Below are 13,017 nucleotides of genomic sequence, written 5' to 3'. Positions count from 1 at the left end.
AATTAAATATATATTTTTTTCTTTCATTTATTATTATCAGCGTTGAGTGCATTCAACTGCCGTTGGAGCATGACGCGCATATTAAATTTGAGTGTGTACACACTGATATATATATATATATATATAAATATATATATGTATATAGATTTAAGTATATGCATATTTAAATAAAAATATATTATTAAATATAAGACATAAGTGAAATAAATATATACTTATATCGAGCTACACACAAACACACTTGGTTATAAATAAATTAAACAAAGTCTCTTGTTTTATTTTGTGCCTTTGCTGAAAATTGAATTTTCCTGCATTTTCTATATTTTTAGAATAATTTCTCAAGTTTTGCCTCTATATTCAATTTTTTTGCCGTCTTTTTGCACCCAAGCAACGAACAAAGCGCACCAACACAAGCGCACAAGTGCACAGTACGAGTGAACTTATTGCAATGGTGTGCGTGTGCATGTGCATGCGCAGTGCAAGCATGACGGTGACGGCGGCAGCAGCGTCGACGTTAACAATTCTGGTACTGTTGTTGTTGCTGTTGCTTTTTCATTGCTGACGCTTTCTTGTTCTTGTTGTTGTTGTTGTTAGGGCTGCTTTGCTGCTTTTTGTATTGCGTCTGTTTTACTTATTCGCTTGCCTAGCTGCACTTGAGTGAGTGAGCGAGTCAATGTGTGTGTGTGTGTTAGTGAGAGGCGTTTGTGTATTTGTGTGACTTCATTTCCTTTGTCGTAGGTCATCGTCAATGCGGAAAAATGCGTTTTACAGCTCTGAAATCTGTCCGATTTTTACCGTTTAACAATTGTTTTATTCATTTTTGGTAATACAGTTTAGTTTTCAATTATATTTGTTAAATGTTTCAAAATTATTTAAAATAATTTTAGTGTTTTAATTATTTTCTTTAATTTATTATTTTTGTATTTAACACTAACTTTTGTGGTATTTATTTTGGTAAAATGTCGTTTCAAATACATTTTCTTTTTAGTCACTTGTTAAATGCATTTTGTGCCGTTGCCGTTGCCGTACATTTCAAAGTCGCGCTCCACACTGACAAAAGGGTAGAGAACTTTTTCTCCAACGTTTGGCCAGAGTTGCCATATTTTGCAGTAAAAAAGCCGATGCCGATCAAAGTCAACGCGTCGCCGTCGGCCGCTTCGTGCAATTGCAAAAGCACAGACCCCAAAACGAGGAGGAGACGCCAACGCAGGCAGTAGGCAGCAAACAGCAAGCAGCAGCGGCGGCGACCAGCAAAAATGGTAATAAAAGCAAATGAATCGCACCAAGTGCATCCACACACACTCACACAGGGAACAATCAGACAATTACACACACACACATACGCTCGCGAGCGCTGAGGCGAAATGAGTTGGGAAAGGGGAAGCTTCGAAGTGCCGGCCGCTTATGCGTGGCAAATTTGTTTGTTTGTGTGTGTATTGCAATTTTCATCTGTCTACTCACTCACGCCCCTACACTGACTCGCTTTCTCATACGTTCTGTGTGCTCTCTCTCATGCAAACGTAATTGTTGTAATGCAGCGACGGTCTTTGTGTGTGAGTGAGTGTTATTATGCGAATGTGTGTAACAATCGAATACAACAAATTTAATCATCTGCGGAAGGTGACGGCGACAGCGGCAGCGACAGCGACGTCGACGATGGGATGCTTACCAGTGTTGAAAAATACGCCGCCCACACGGCACGATCATAAAAGTACAACGCACCTGCAATGCAAATTGATGAAGAAAAGAGAGCTCACAACAAACAAAGACAACCAACAATAGCAGGAGCAGCGAATACAATAATAATAATAATAACACCAACAACAACGACGACGGGCAATAGCCCTACGGCAATGTAACGGACGGCGCGGTGACGTCGCGAAAAACCGCAAAAAACCGTGAAACAAGAAATTATGCGCAAACCGCGAGCACTTGAACGTTACCAACACGCAAAAATTGTAAATGCACAAACACAAACACCAGCACAAGTACAGGAACTGAAGTATGTGTGTAAGTAAACTGTGCAGTCAATGCGACGCAAATGTAAGTGGGAAGAACAAGCAGAGAGCGAAAAGCGCAAGCGACCGCGATGTGCAACGAATCTTTTGCAAATGAATGCAACCAGCGACGCTGGCGACAAAAGAATGCTGCATAATGGGCAAAATTGTTGAATAACAGCTTTAAAAATTTTACATGAATTGTTACGAAATTCAACACGTTTCGTATTAAGCGCAACGTCTCTTATTTTCTGTTAACTTTCAATTTTTAATATAATCTTAAAACAGAGACGGACACGAGCTTCTAAATAAATTCAGCTTGAAAGATTGTCTGCCTACTCCACTGTGCGCTGCAGTGATGGAATGACTCGGCATGCAAAAAGAAAAACACTGAATTGCTCTTTGCTGACAACTCTGCAAAGCAAAGAGAGCGACACATTTATTTGCTCTTAAAATATATCTCTTTTTAAGATTCTATGAAATTTCCCCTTCAAAGAACAAAAAAGCTTTGCTTGAACAAAAATAATTTAAAAATGATTAGTATTATTATCATTTTAATATTATAAAATAACATTTAATTTATATAATTTTAATGAGCTACTGTCTTTCACTGTTACAATAAATATTTTGTTAGATATTCTACCGAAATGATTTTATCCCTAGTTAACAACGTATTTAATTCAAATATTTATAATTTGGGGGTTTCTGTTTAGCCTTAACAGCATTCTGTTAGTCATGTATGTTCCCCGTTAACAGATGAAGCTTTTCTGGTTTTAGCTCACTTTTGCGTCTAACGTGCTCATCTTCCACTTTAGGTATTCCACATTTTAGATTGAGGGTCACACTGTTATATCGTTGGGGTGCGCGCTGCCTTGCAATTGTCCCTAAAATTGTTTTTTTGTTGCTGAAACACACAAATAGTTTATAATGGCATCTATACTACGCACGGGTAAACTGTTGCGTTACTTTGCAGGCTTTACGCGCAACGTTGTGGTCAACTCGGTGCGTGACTGCGAAAACACCAATCTCCTACAATCGTCGCCTTGCATGTGCGGACAATTCCAGAAGTAAGTTTCGAAGTTTCTGCCCGGCATTACGCAATGCATGCGGGTATTTGTGTAAGTCCATCTTTAAATATGACATCACTTGTTGCACTATTATAAATGCCCAATCTCATCATTCAGTCAAGTGTAATTACTTAATGATTTCTGTGAGAAATTGTATTAAAATGTTTGGCCAGGTTTACATAACCTCAAATTAAGAATCATGTTGGAGCACCACAGATTAGAAGAAACTTTAAATTAAATTATTTTTGTTAATTTTCTTAACAGTGGATTTGCAAGCAATGCTGCCGCCACCAAGGCGGAGGTGACTCTGGATAGACAGATTCGTCGTTTGGATCAGGATGCGCGTCGCATCGGCCGCATCTCCAGGCGGGATTTGGAAGAAGTGTTAGATGAGATACGCACACATCGCACTGCGACCAGCTCACAGTCGCTGCTGGTCATACGCTGCTGTGGCAACCTGGTGCCCGAGGAGCTTCCCGAAGTGCGCACCGCCCTTGTGCAGGAGATCTGGAAGACGCTAAACGCTCTGAATGTGCCAATGGATATATCACACTACAACGCTCTGCTGCGTGTGTATCTGGAGAACGAACATCAGTTTGCGCCCACCGACTTCCTAGCCGAAATCGAGGCCAAGGGCATCGAGCCCAACAGGGTTACCTATCAGCGTCTGATTGCGCGCTATTGCCAGCAAGGCGACATTGAAGGAGCTACACGCATCCTCGAGTATATGCGCGGCAAGAGTTTGCCAGTGAACGAAAATGTCTTCAATTCACTCATTCTGGGACACTCACAGGTAAGTCCACTAGCTTTTCCCCGCAGCTAATCGCATATAATTATTCCTTATATATGTTAGGCCAACGATATGGAGTCCGCCAAGGGTATTCTGGGCGTGATGAAGCAAGCCGGCTTGGAGCCCAGTGCCGAGACCTATACGACGCTTATGTGCGCCTTTGCACGCCACGGCGATATCGAAGCGTTGCAGTCTACGCTCGCTGAGTGCGAGTCGAAAGAGATCATCTTGCTGGACAAGGATTTGCTAGATATTGCTTACACGCTGTCGGTGAATGGAAATGGCGAGCATGTGGACAAAGTGCTGACCAAGCTACGCATATCGCCCGGCTTCAATCAGGATGCTGTTAATATTATATTGCGCCTGGTTAACAAGGGCCACGAGGATGTGGCTTTGAAGTTGCTCCGGTTGATGCCGCGCAGCACGCGCGTCAATGGTGAACCCGTCGATGTGGGCGCGTTTTTTATACGTCAGTTGGTTAAGGCTAACCGTCCAATTGAGAAGATCTTGAGCATTTGTCGCACTCTACAAGAGGAGGGTCTCAATCCCAAGGCTCTGACCATTGCAACTGAGGCTGGTCTCACGAATGGTGTAATGAACAATGCGCTACCACTGCTGCAAGAGATGAAGAATTTGGGTTTGCCCATACGACAGCATTATTTCTGGCCATTGTTTTGCTCCGTGGAGTCCAATCAGGTGTTGGAAGTGGTGCGTCGCATGCAGCAGGAGTTCTCATTGAATCCCAATTCGGAAACTGTGCGCGATTATGTCATTCCCAATCTGAAGGAGAAAAACTGGGATCGTGTAGTCACAGTGCTCCGGGATGCAGGTGTGCCAAATTCTACGGCTGTCACGTCCGCCGTCTATGCGGCTTTAACCACCCATCAGATATCGGAAGCTGCTAAGATTATGGAACAGAACCGTGTCTTCTATATGCCCCTCATCTTCCGTCAGCCACTCATCATAGCACTGGCTCAGACGAACGACTTTGCTTCCTTCATACGTTGCGTGCGTCAAATGCACGAAGGTTTGCAGTTACGCGCCGGCAGGGAGTCCACCGACGAGGCGGACCAAGTCGCTAGCGATGTGGAAACACCTGCACCGGTCGAACGTCAGACACCCGATGTAGTAGGCAACATTGTCTACGATGCGGCAATCTACTTCCGCCGTGAACGTGTGCCCACGCTGGAGAAGATATTGCAGGGCCTGGTCAAGCAGGGTCTGTCCATTAGCAGTGCCAAGGCGACAGCTCTGTCCGAGCTGCTCGGCTCTGAGATGACACCCAAGATCGCTGAGCAATTGGGCAAGCTTACTTCGGGTGAATTGGAGCCAATTCCATTGCCCAACAGCGGCAAACGAGCTCTGGACACTTTATCCATTGAAGGTAAGTAGCATAGATTGATAATTAAACTGATTGATTATAGCCTCGTCAAATGTTTATAGAATTGGAACGATTTATCAAGAACGTGGAGGCAAAGGGTGATAACGCGAATAACATCAAGCGACAGCTGTTGAGTGCTTGCTTCCGTTCGCAGAACCTGGAGAAAACATTGCAGGTGATCGAACGGCTTGAGCAGGACACATTCCAGATACCAATTGGCATCTATGCACAGCTCGTTGATTTGTATACCTTTCACAAGCGCAGCTCGGACGCCTTGACGCAGTACAACAAGCTGCGCACAGCGGATGCCAACTTCAAGCTGGACAACTTTAAGACCGTGAGGCTAGTGGATTTGCTGCTGCAAGAGGAACGTATGGAGGAGGCTTTGCAGTTGCTCAAGGAGAATCAAAAGGATGTGCCCCTCGGTGAAGGCGAGGCCAGTTTCAACTATGTGAGCACTCTGTGGCGCATACTCAATACAATCGCTGAGTCGGGCAATGCGGAGAGGCTGAAGGTTGTCTTCGATGCCCTCGTAGCGGGCAATTATGCGCTGCCCAATAATGTGCTGCTGGGTCCATTGATTAAGGTGCATTTGTCTCGTGATGATATACCTAAGGCAATTGATGCCTTCGAACAGATTTGTCAGCAGTACAAAGCTACGCCGTGGAAGAACGAACTCGCCTGCCGGCTCATCCAAAAGGAGGATGCAGCTAATTTACAACGACTCACAGATCTAAGCACCAGCATACACGGCGAGGTGAACAGCCTGTACGATCTGGTATTCTCCTTTGTGGAATGCGGACGTGTGCGTCAAGCAAGAAAGATTTTGGAGACACCTGGTCTGCGCACCAGGCCACAACGCATTAGCAACGCCTGCGATCGTTACAAGAACGAGGGCATGCTGCAGCCCCTCGAAGGTCTAATTGAGGCAACCAAGGATTTGGGTCACATTGATCGCAACAAGATCTACTATACGCTGCTACTGAGCTACGACAAGGCGGATGAGGCTGAAAAGGCGCTCGGACTGTGGACTAAGATGCAAGAGGAGGCTGTCACGCCCACAGATGCATTCCTGCTCAAGTTAGCGGAGCTGCTGAAGCGCAAGAATGTTGATGTGCCTTTCGTGGTGCCCGAATCGCAGCAGATGAAGAGCAGACGCAAAAAGCCAGCTAAGGCAGATACCAAGATCGAAGCTAATGTAGAAGAGGCAGTGCAGTCTACTGCAGAGACAAAGGTGGAACCTAAAGCTAAGTCTGTACCAGCAGTCAAGCCGCTCTCCAACGTAGCCGGCTTTCGTCGTGCTGTTCAGGCCAATGATCTCGATAGCGCAATTTCCTTCAAGGACCGTATCATAAGCGGTGACAGGATCAATGTGCTAGATATATCGAGACTGATCGAGCTGCTGGTGCGCGCCGAGCGTTTGACCGAAGCCACTAAGTATGTGGATGAGCTGCTCAGTGAAAAGCAGCATCCGCAACCAAAGATCTTTAAGTTCTATTTGAACAAAATTGCTGCTACCGGCGATTTGGAGGTGATGCAACGCATCGGCACACAGCTGAACGATGAACAGAAGCGTCTCGTATCCTTTGATAATCGTTATTGCCACGCCTACATTGTGGCCGGCAAGGCAGAGCAGTTCCTCAAGCAGTTGAGCACAGACATCGAAGCAGTAAAGTCGACAGAGGAGGCAGGCAAATTGGCTGAAAAGTTTCCACGCGGCGGCGCAGTCGGCATCCTGGACAAACATCCCGAACTGATTGCTCAGTGTAAGTAGATACTTATTTTCTATATAAACTGTAAATAATGTATATTCCTTTACTAGACGAGACCATGGCTGAGAAATACGCCGCCCACAATCAGCTGGGCCCCATGAACGTGCTGTGGATGCATTTGATATCGAACGGCCAGGAGGTGGCCTCCAAGCAGATCTGGGACAAACATTTATCCAGTGCGCCTCGCTTGATGTTCCAGCGTGTGCTGCAAACAGCACGCGAGCAGCAGGACGAGAAGCTGGCCTCCACGGTCATTTCACAGCTGCGCGGCAGCAAAATCAGCGAAGGCGCCATCGGCAATGCCTACTCCTGTTTAATAGACATACAGACGACCAAGGGCAATACTGATAAGGCGCTGGAGGTGCTCGCCAATGCCATCAAAGATGTATCGCTCGAGAATATCAATCGCACCGCACTTCTGCGCCTCAAACAGTCCGTCGAGGAGAAGTCCCAGAAGTTCCCATATACAGTGCCTGAAAAACGTACTAAAGCGGACGATTCTAGCTCCTCCAGCAGCAGCAGCGATGACGATGTGACGCCCAAACGACCAGAAACATCGCCAACAAAGCCGGAACGTGCTTAGATGGCATATAAAAATCTTATCCCTTTGTTAGTATAATCCTAATCTTATCGTCTATCTAGTATGTATTGACCAGGCTACGAGAATTCTAACCAAAATATATAGGTATATTAATGTTTTTGTTGCAATGCAGCCAAACTTTTTAATTTTATCGCACATGATTTTCATCACATTTTAAAAAAACATCACCTATCGTTTAATGTCGATTTGTGTCGGTTGATAGCCCGCCATTTGCCCTGGCCCTTGCCACAGCCGTTATTGGCGCCACACGGACTGACGCATCCTGCATGAGCGGCTCACGAGTACGGCTGCGTGCGCGGATTGTCTTGGGTAATATCGAGTGGGGCGTGCCATGTTGAATCTTTGACGTATTTATCAAATCCTTGGCCAAAGTCTGATAGTTTCGCTTCAACATGGCATCGTAGCCGTCCGGCATTTTATTGAAGTTGGCTTCGAAGAACAAGCGGAACCATACGGCGAATTCGTAATTGTCCTGAAATTTACCCTTGACCAACTTATAGATTGGTATACTCTTATCGACTTTATACTTGTTGAAGCACTGCTGTAATAGTATAAAATTGCTGATGTAGTCATTCTCCATGTAGCACTTAAATTTCACTTTGCTAAAATTAACACTGTCTGGCACGAGGATATCCATTAGGCAACAATATGCAGCCCCAGTACACAGATCGTCGATCTTTTGGATATTGCTGCTTAAGCACTTATTGCACCAGCTCAAGATTGCCTGGCGGGACCAGGTCGGTTTCGTATTATTTGTCGAGATTACATTGACCAGACGATTCAATGCCATGTCTATAGAAACGTAAAAAATATGAGAAATGAAAAAAGCAATTATTTTGGATGAACTTCTTCCCACTTACCATTTAAGTGCCTCCGAAGAGGCCGTACACTTCCTATGTATTTTACAAAAATTTAGTTGATATAAAAATTTTACATGTAATAATTTCCGAAAAGTTCAAAAATACTTAATTATATGAGATATATGTGAATTATATTTGTAAATATGTAGAGTTCGTTTTATCTTCTACGCTCGACTTAATCAAAATATAAACTGAAGCTACTAATTTTTTTTAATATTGAATCAACCTTAATTTGGCTATGTTTCCAACGACTACTGTATAATTAAGATAGTTTCATATTCTTCTGTCTTTTCAAATAGGTTTGCGCCAAAAGAAACCTCTTACTTATCGAGCAGCCGCCACAATTTCGCTTATCGATAAATATTCGAAAAGTGCAACACAGACATTTTTAAGGGTTGCCATATAGCGCATAATCCCGACCGCTGACCAAGCGGCCGCGTTTGCCAACGTTTAGCTGTAAAAATTTTCAACAGCGAATTTAGACAAGTTACGCGTTATAATTGTGCATTCAGTATCAAGGATGCCCAACAGTGATGCCGATAGTGACGGGAGCGATAGCTCCAGTCACAGCAACAGCAGCAGCAGTGGTTCAACCAGCAGCGCCGGCAGCGCCAGCAACAGCAGCAGCAGCAGCGACGGCAGCAACGCTGGCAGCAGCATCAAGCGACCAAGTGAGAATGAAGAAGACGTGGATGAAGCGAAAAAGCGAACAACTGTCAAAGGATCGTCGTCCAAGGATAAAGTGAAGTCAAATGATAAGGAAGAAGAAGCTGAGCAGTCTGTTGACAACAATATAAAGTTAGCTGACACGTCTGAGCTGAAAGAAGAAGAGAGTGCAGCAGCAACTGAGCCGGAAAAACCTGTAGAGGCAGAAACAACAGTTACTACAACAGATCCAGTAGAGGAGAAGCAACAAGCCAAGTTGGCAAGTGAAAAGCCAGAGCAGGAGGAGAAGGAGAGGCAGGAGGAGGACAAGAAACAATTGCAAACTGTTACAAGCAATGGGAATGGAGCAAGCAAAGAGCCTTCTGCTCCAAGCAGTTCTCCCAATGTGGAGGAGGGTGAAATTACCGATGTAAGTTGCCAACGATAACGCCAAATCTGCTATATACTAATGAGATCTTTTCTTGCAGAAAGAGGATGATATTCAACCCGTGGAAGCTACAGACGTTGTGGCTACTAATAACAACTTAACTAAGCATCAAGAGCCGCAACTAAAGTCAGCCATTGGCCAGGCACCACCCCGACAGCCGCCTCAAATAGCCAGCCAAGTGCGCAAGCGCAGTCACAGCCGAAGCCGAGCGGAAGAAGAGGAGGATAAGCAGCGACGAAAACGACGACAAGTGTCCCACAGTCGCAGTCGTAGTCGAAGTACTAGTCCTTCACGTCGCCAACGACGCCGACGCACGCGCACACGTAGTCCGCGCAGTCGGAGCGTGAGTCCAGTTCGACGAAGCTCCAGTTCTTTGGAACGGAGGCGTGCAGAGCGGCAGAAGCGGCACGAGGAGCGTGACAAGCGCGATGAGGAGCGTGCACGAGAGCGGGAGAAGCGACATCAGCATCGACGGCACGATGAGCCGTCGTCTGCAGTAGCAGCTAAGCCCAGCTCACCTGCTGAGAATGCGGATAATGCCACCGTCAGCGAACCAACGGCCAAGATTAGTGAACGACAGCGACGCACCGTCGATTTGCTAACCTCTCGCACTGGCGGCGCCTATATACCGCCCGCCAAGCTGCGTCTGATGCAGGCCGAGATCACAGACAAAGCCTCGGCGGCGTATCAGCGCATAGCCTGGGAGGCGCTCAAGAAATCCATCCACGGCTACATCAACAAGGTCAACGTCACGAACATCGCAATCATCACGAGGGAACTATTACGCGAAAATATTGTGCGAGGTCGTGGCTTGCTTTGCCGTAGCATCATTCAGGCGCAGGCAGCGTCTCCCACGTTCACGCACGTCTATGCGGCTCTGGTGGCCATCATCAACTCCAAGTTTCCGAATATTGGAGAGCTTCTGCTCAAGCGTTTGGTCATACAGTTTCGACGGGCCTTTCGACGCAACGATAAAATGGTTTGCATGTCGGCGACTCGTTTCATTGGACATTTGGTCAATCAGCGGGTGGCACATGAGATTTTGGCTTTGGAAATGTTGACGCTGCTCGTGGAGATGCCCACCGATGACTCCGTTGAGGTGGCCATAGCTTTTTTGAAAGAATGCGGCATGAAACTGACGGAGGTCTCCTCCAAAGGCATTGGCGCCATTTTCGAAATGCTGCGCAACATTCTGCACGAGGGCAAACTGGACAGACGAGTGCAGTACATGATCGAGGTGCTCTTTCAGGTGCGTAAGGATGGCTTCAAGGATCATCCGGCCATTGTGGATGATCTCGAGCTAGTGGAGGAGGATGATCAATTTACGCATCTCATGATGCTGGACGAGGCCACCGAAACCGAGGATATCCTAAGTGAGTGCTCCAAAGAAACTATATTCTAAGAATCGACTAATTTCCCAATTTTTTCTGCAGATGTCTTTAAATTTGATGACAACTATGCGGAGAACGAAGAGAAGTATAAGGCGCTGAGCTGCGAGATATTGGGCAGCGATGCCAGTGGCTCGGGCTCTGGCTCCTCCGGCTCTGGATCGGATTCGGACAGTGATTCGGACGGCGAATCAGGCTCGGGCAAGGACGCAGATGGCGAAAAGGCCAACGCCGGCGATATTATTGACAATACAGAAACGAATCTGATTGCATTGCGTCGCACTATCTACTTGACCATCAATTCGAGCTTGGACTATGAGGAGTGCGCGCACAAGCTGATGAAGATGCAGCTGAAGCCTGGCCAGGAGGTGGAGCTGTGTCACATGTTTCTCGACTGTTGCGCCGAGCAGCGCACCTACGAGAAATTCTATGGACTGCTGGCGCAGCGCTTTTGTAGCATCAACAAGATCTATATACCGCCGTTCGAGGAGATCTTCAAGGACACGTATCAGACGACGCATCGGCTGGACACGAATCGTTTGCGCAATGTTAGCAAATTCTTTGCCCATCTGCTCTTCACGGACGCCATCAGTTGGGATGTGCTGGAGTGCATACAGCTGAACGAGGATGATACGACCTCATCGAGTCGCATTTTCATCAAGATATTATTCCAGGAGCTGGCCGAATATATGGGCCTGGGCAAGCTGAATGCGAAGCTCAAAGAGGATGTGCTGCTGGACAGCTTGGCGGGTCTGTTCCCCAAGGATAATCCGCGTAACACACGTTTCTCCATCAATTTCTTCACCTCCATCGGCTTGGGCGGTTTGACGGACGATTTGCGTCGGTTCTTGAAGAATGCGCCCAAGACAGTGCCGGCCATCAATGCCGAGCTTCTGGCCAGCGGTAATCCATTCAAGGATGCAACAGCCACGGGCGAAGCGGCTCCAGCTACCAGCTCGTCCTCCTCCTCCTCCAGCAGCAGCAGCAGCAGCAACTCCTCCAGCAGCAGCGAGGACAACACCAGCGACGAGGACAGCGACAGCGAGTCCAGCTCCAGTTCCGAGTCCAGTGAGCCGACGCGCAAGCGCAAGCACAAAGAGAAAAGCGTAAAGAAAAAGAAAAATTCTAAAAAGCAAAGCAAGACCAAAAAGTCGAAGGACAAGGAGAAGGAGAAGGAGAAAAAGAGGTCCGAAAAGGTCAAGAAAGACAAGAAAAAGCAGAAGAAAAAGTCAGCTGAAAAGAAAGCAAAACGCAAGCGCAAACACGCAGAGAGCAGCAGCTCCAGCAGCAGCGCTGCCAGCGGCAATGAGAGCGACAGCAGCTCCTCCTCTGCCGCATCCTCTAGCAGCAGCGACAGCGATGCCGCCGAACCGCAGGCCAAAATCCAACGCAACGATAACAACAACAGCAGCAACAGCAAATCAAAGCCAACTAGGTTAGCATCTCGGAGCAAGCAACGGGATAGCGACGATTTCAATCTGGAGGGACCCAACGCTTCGCCGCCAGCGCGTCAACAGCAGCACAACGGACATGGACAAGGCCATGGCAGGCGAGAAGCATCCCCGGCGAGGGAACGAGAGCGAGAACGTGAAAGGGACAGAGAACGTGACCGTCGGGGTAGGCGTGCCGAAGAGGAAAGCCGCAGCGCCAAAAGACCGCGAGACGGTGAACGGGAGCGAGGACGCGACAAGGAGAGGGAACGTGACAGGGATAGGGAGAGGGAGAGGGAGAGGGAGCGGCAGCGGGAAAGAGAAAGGGATCGTGAGCGTGAGCGTGACAGGGATCGAGAGCGGGAACGTGACCGTGACCGTGAACGTGAACGTGAACGCGATCGTGATGCGAGGCATTCTCGCAGGGAGCGAGAGCGACGCGATTCACCCAGACGCCAACATCATAGACGCAGCGTGTCCAAGGAGCGCGGCTGAAGAGCAGCACCAGCAACAGCCAGGCAGCTCCTCGATGCATTTCCCATCTAATCTAATGTCGAAACAGTGTACAAAGAAACGATCTAAGCCCAGCAGCAACAATTGTAAATGTACAAAATATATCAAAAAGCAAGAAAAAATCC

At 47.1% G+C, this 13,017-nt stretch overlaps 3 protein-coding genes across 3 annotated transcripts; 2 read left to right on the top strand and 1 right to left on the bottom strand.

The window, feature by feature from the left end:
* Window positions 1–2,812: 2,812 nt before the first annotated feature.
* On the top strand, window positions 2,813–7,693 carry LOC111595564 (leucine-rich PPR motif-containing protein, mitochondrial). The gene is made up of 5 exons (XM_023309361.2): window positions 2,813–3,064; window positions 3,329–3,857; window positions 3,918–5,238; window positions 5,298–7,001; window positions 7,058–7,693. Exons 1-5 carry the CDS (start codon window positions 2,925–2,927, stop codon window positions 7,588–7,590), a joined length of 4,227 nt encoding a protein of 1,408 aa, XP_023165129.2. The 5' UTR covers window positions 2,813–2,924; the 3' UTR covers window positions 7,591–7,693.
* A 4-nt stretch (window positions 7,694–7,697) lies between these two features.
* LOC111595568 (microtubule-associated protein RP/EB family member 1-like) lies at window positions 7,698–8,659 on the bottom strand. Its single transcript, XM_023309364.2, has 2 exons — window positions 8,469–8,659; window positions 7,698–8,400 (listed from the first exon to the last, which is right to left on the bottom strand). Exon 2 carries the CDS (start codon window positions 8,396–8,398, stop codon window positions 7,784–7,786), a length of 615 nt encoding a protein of 204 aa, XP_023165132.1. The 5' UTR covers window positions 8,399–8,400; window positions 8,469–8,659; the 3' UTR covers window positions 7,698–7,783.
* Window positions 8,660–8,884: 225 nt separating this feature from the next.
* Window positions 8,885–13,015, top strand: LOC111595566 (pre-mRNA-splicing factor CWC22 homolog). Its single transcript, XM_023309362.2, has 3 exons — window positions 8,885–9,543; window positions 9,602–10,934; window positions 10,995–13,015. The coding sequence occupies exons 1-3, from the start codon at window positions 8,989–8,991 to the stop codon at window positions 12,872–12,874; spliced, it is 3,768 nt and encodes a 1,255-aa protein (XP_023165130.2). The 5' UTR covers window positions 8,885–8,988; the 3' UTR covers window positions 12,875–13,015.
* The last annotated feature ends 2 nt before the right edge of the window (window positions 13,016–13,017 follow it).

Source organism: Drosophila hydei, unplaced genomic scaffold (genome assembly GCF_003285905.1).
Source record: "Drosophila hydei strain 15085-1641.00,03,60 unplaced genomic scaffold, DhydRS2 tig00008114-arrow-pilon, whole genome shotgun sequence".
NCBI lineage: Eukaryota > Metazoa > Arthropoda > Insecta > Diptera > Drosophilidae > Drosophila > Drosophila hydei.
This window is presented reverse-complemented; position numbering and strand designations above follow the sequence as displayed.

Bases quoted from the DNA above. Each gene is read 5' to 3' on its own strand.
- LOC111595564 (XM_023309361.2), top strand. From the start codon at position 2,925: ATGGCATCTATACTACGCACGGGTAAACTGTTGCGTTACTTTGCAGGC. The intron at 3,858-3,917 runs GTAAGTCCACTA...TATATATGTTAG, and splicing joins TCATTCTGGGACACTCACAG to GCCAACGATATGGAGTCCGC. The intron at 5,239-5,297 runs GTAAGTAGCATA...AAATGTTTATAG, and splicing joins GGACACTTTATCCATTGAAG to AATTGGAACGATTTATCAAG.
- LOC111595566 (XM_023309362.2), top strand. From the start codon at position 8,989: ATGCCCAACAGTGATGCCGATAGTGACGGGAGCGATAGCTCCAGTCAC. The intron at 9,544-9,601 runs GTAAGTTGCCAA...CTTTTCTTGCAG, and splicing joins AGGAGGGTGAAATTACCGAT to AAAGAGGATGATATTCAACC. The intron at 10,935-10,994 runs GTGAGTGCTCCA...TTTTTTCTGCAG, and splicing joins CGAAACCGAGGATATCCTAA to ATGTCTTTAAATTTGATGAC.
- LOC111595568 (XM_023309364.2), bottom strand. From the start codon at position 8,398: ATGGCATTGAATCGTCTGGTCAATGTAATCTCGACAAATAATACGAAA.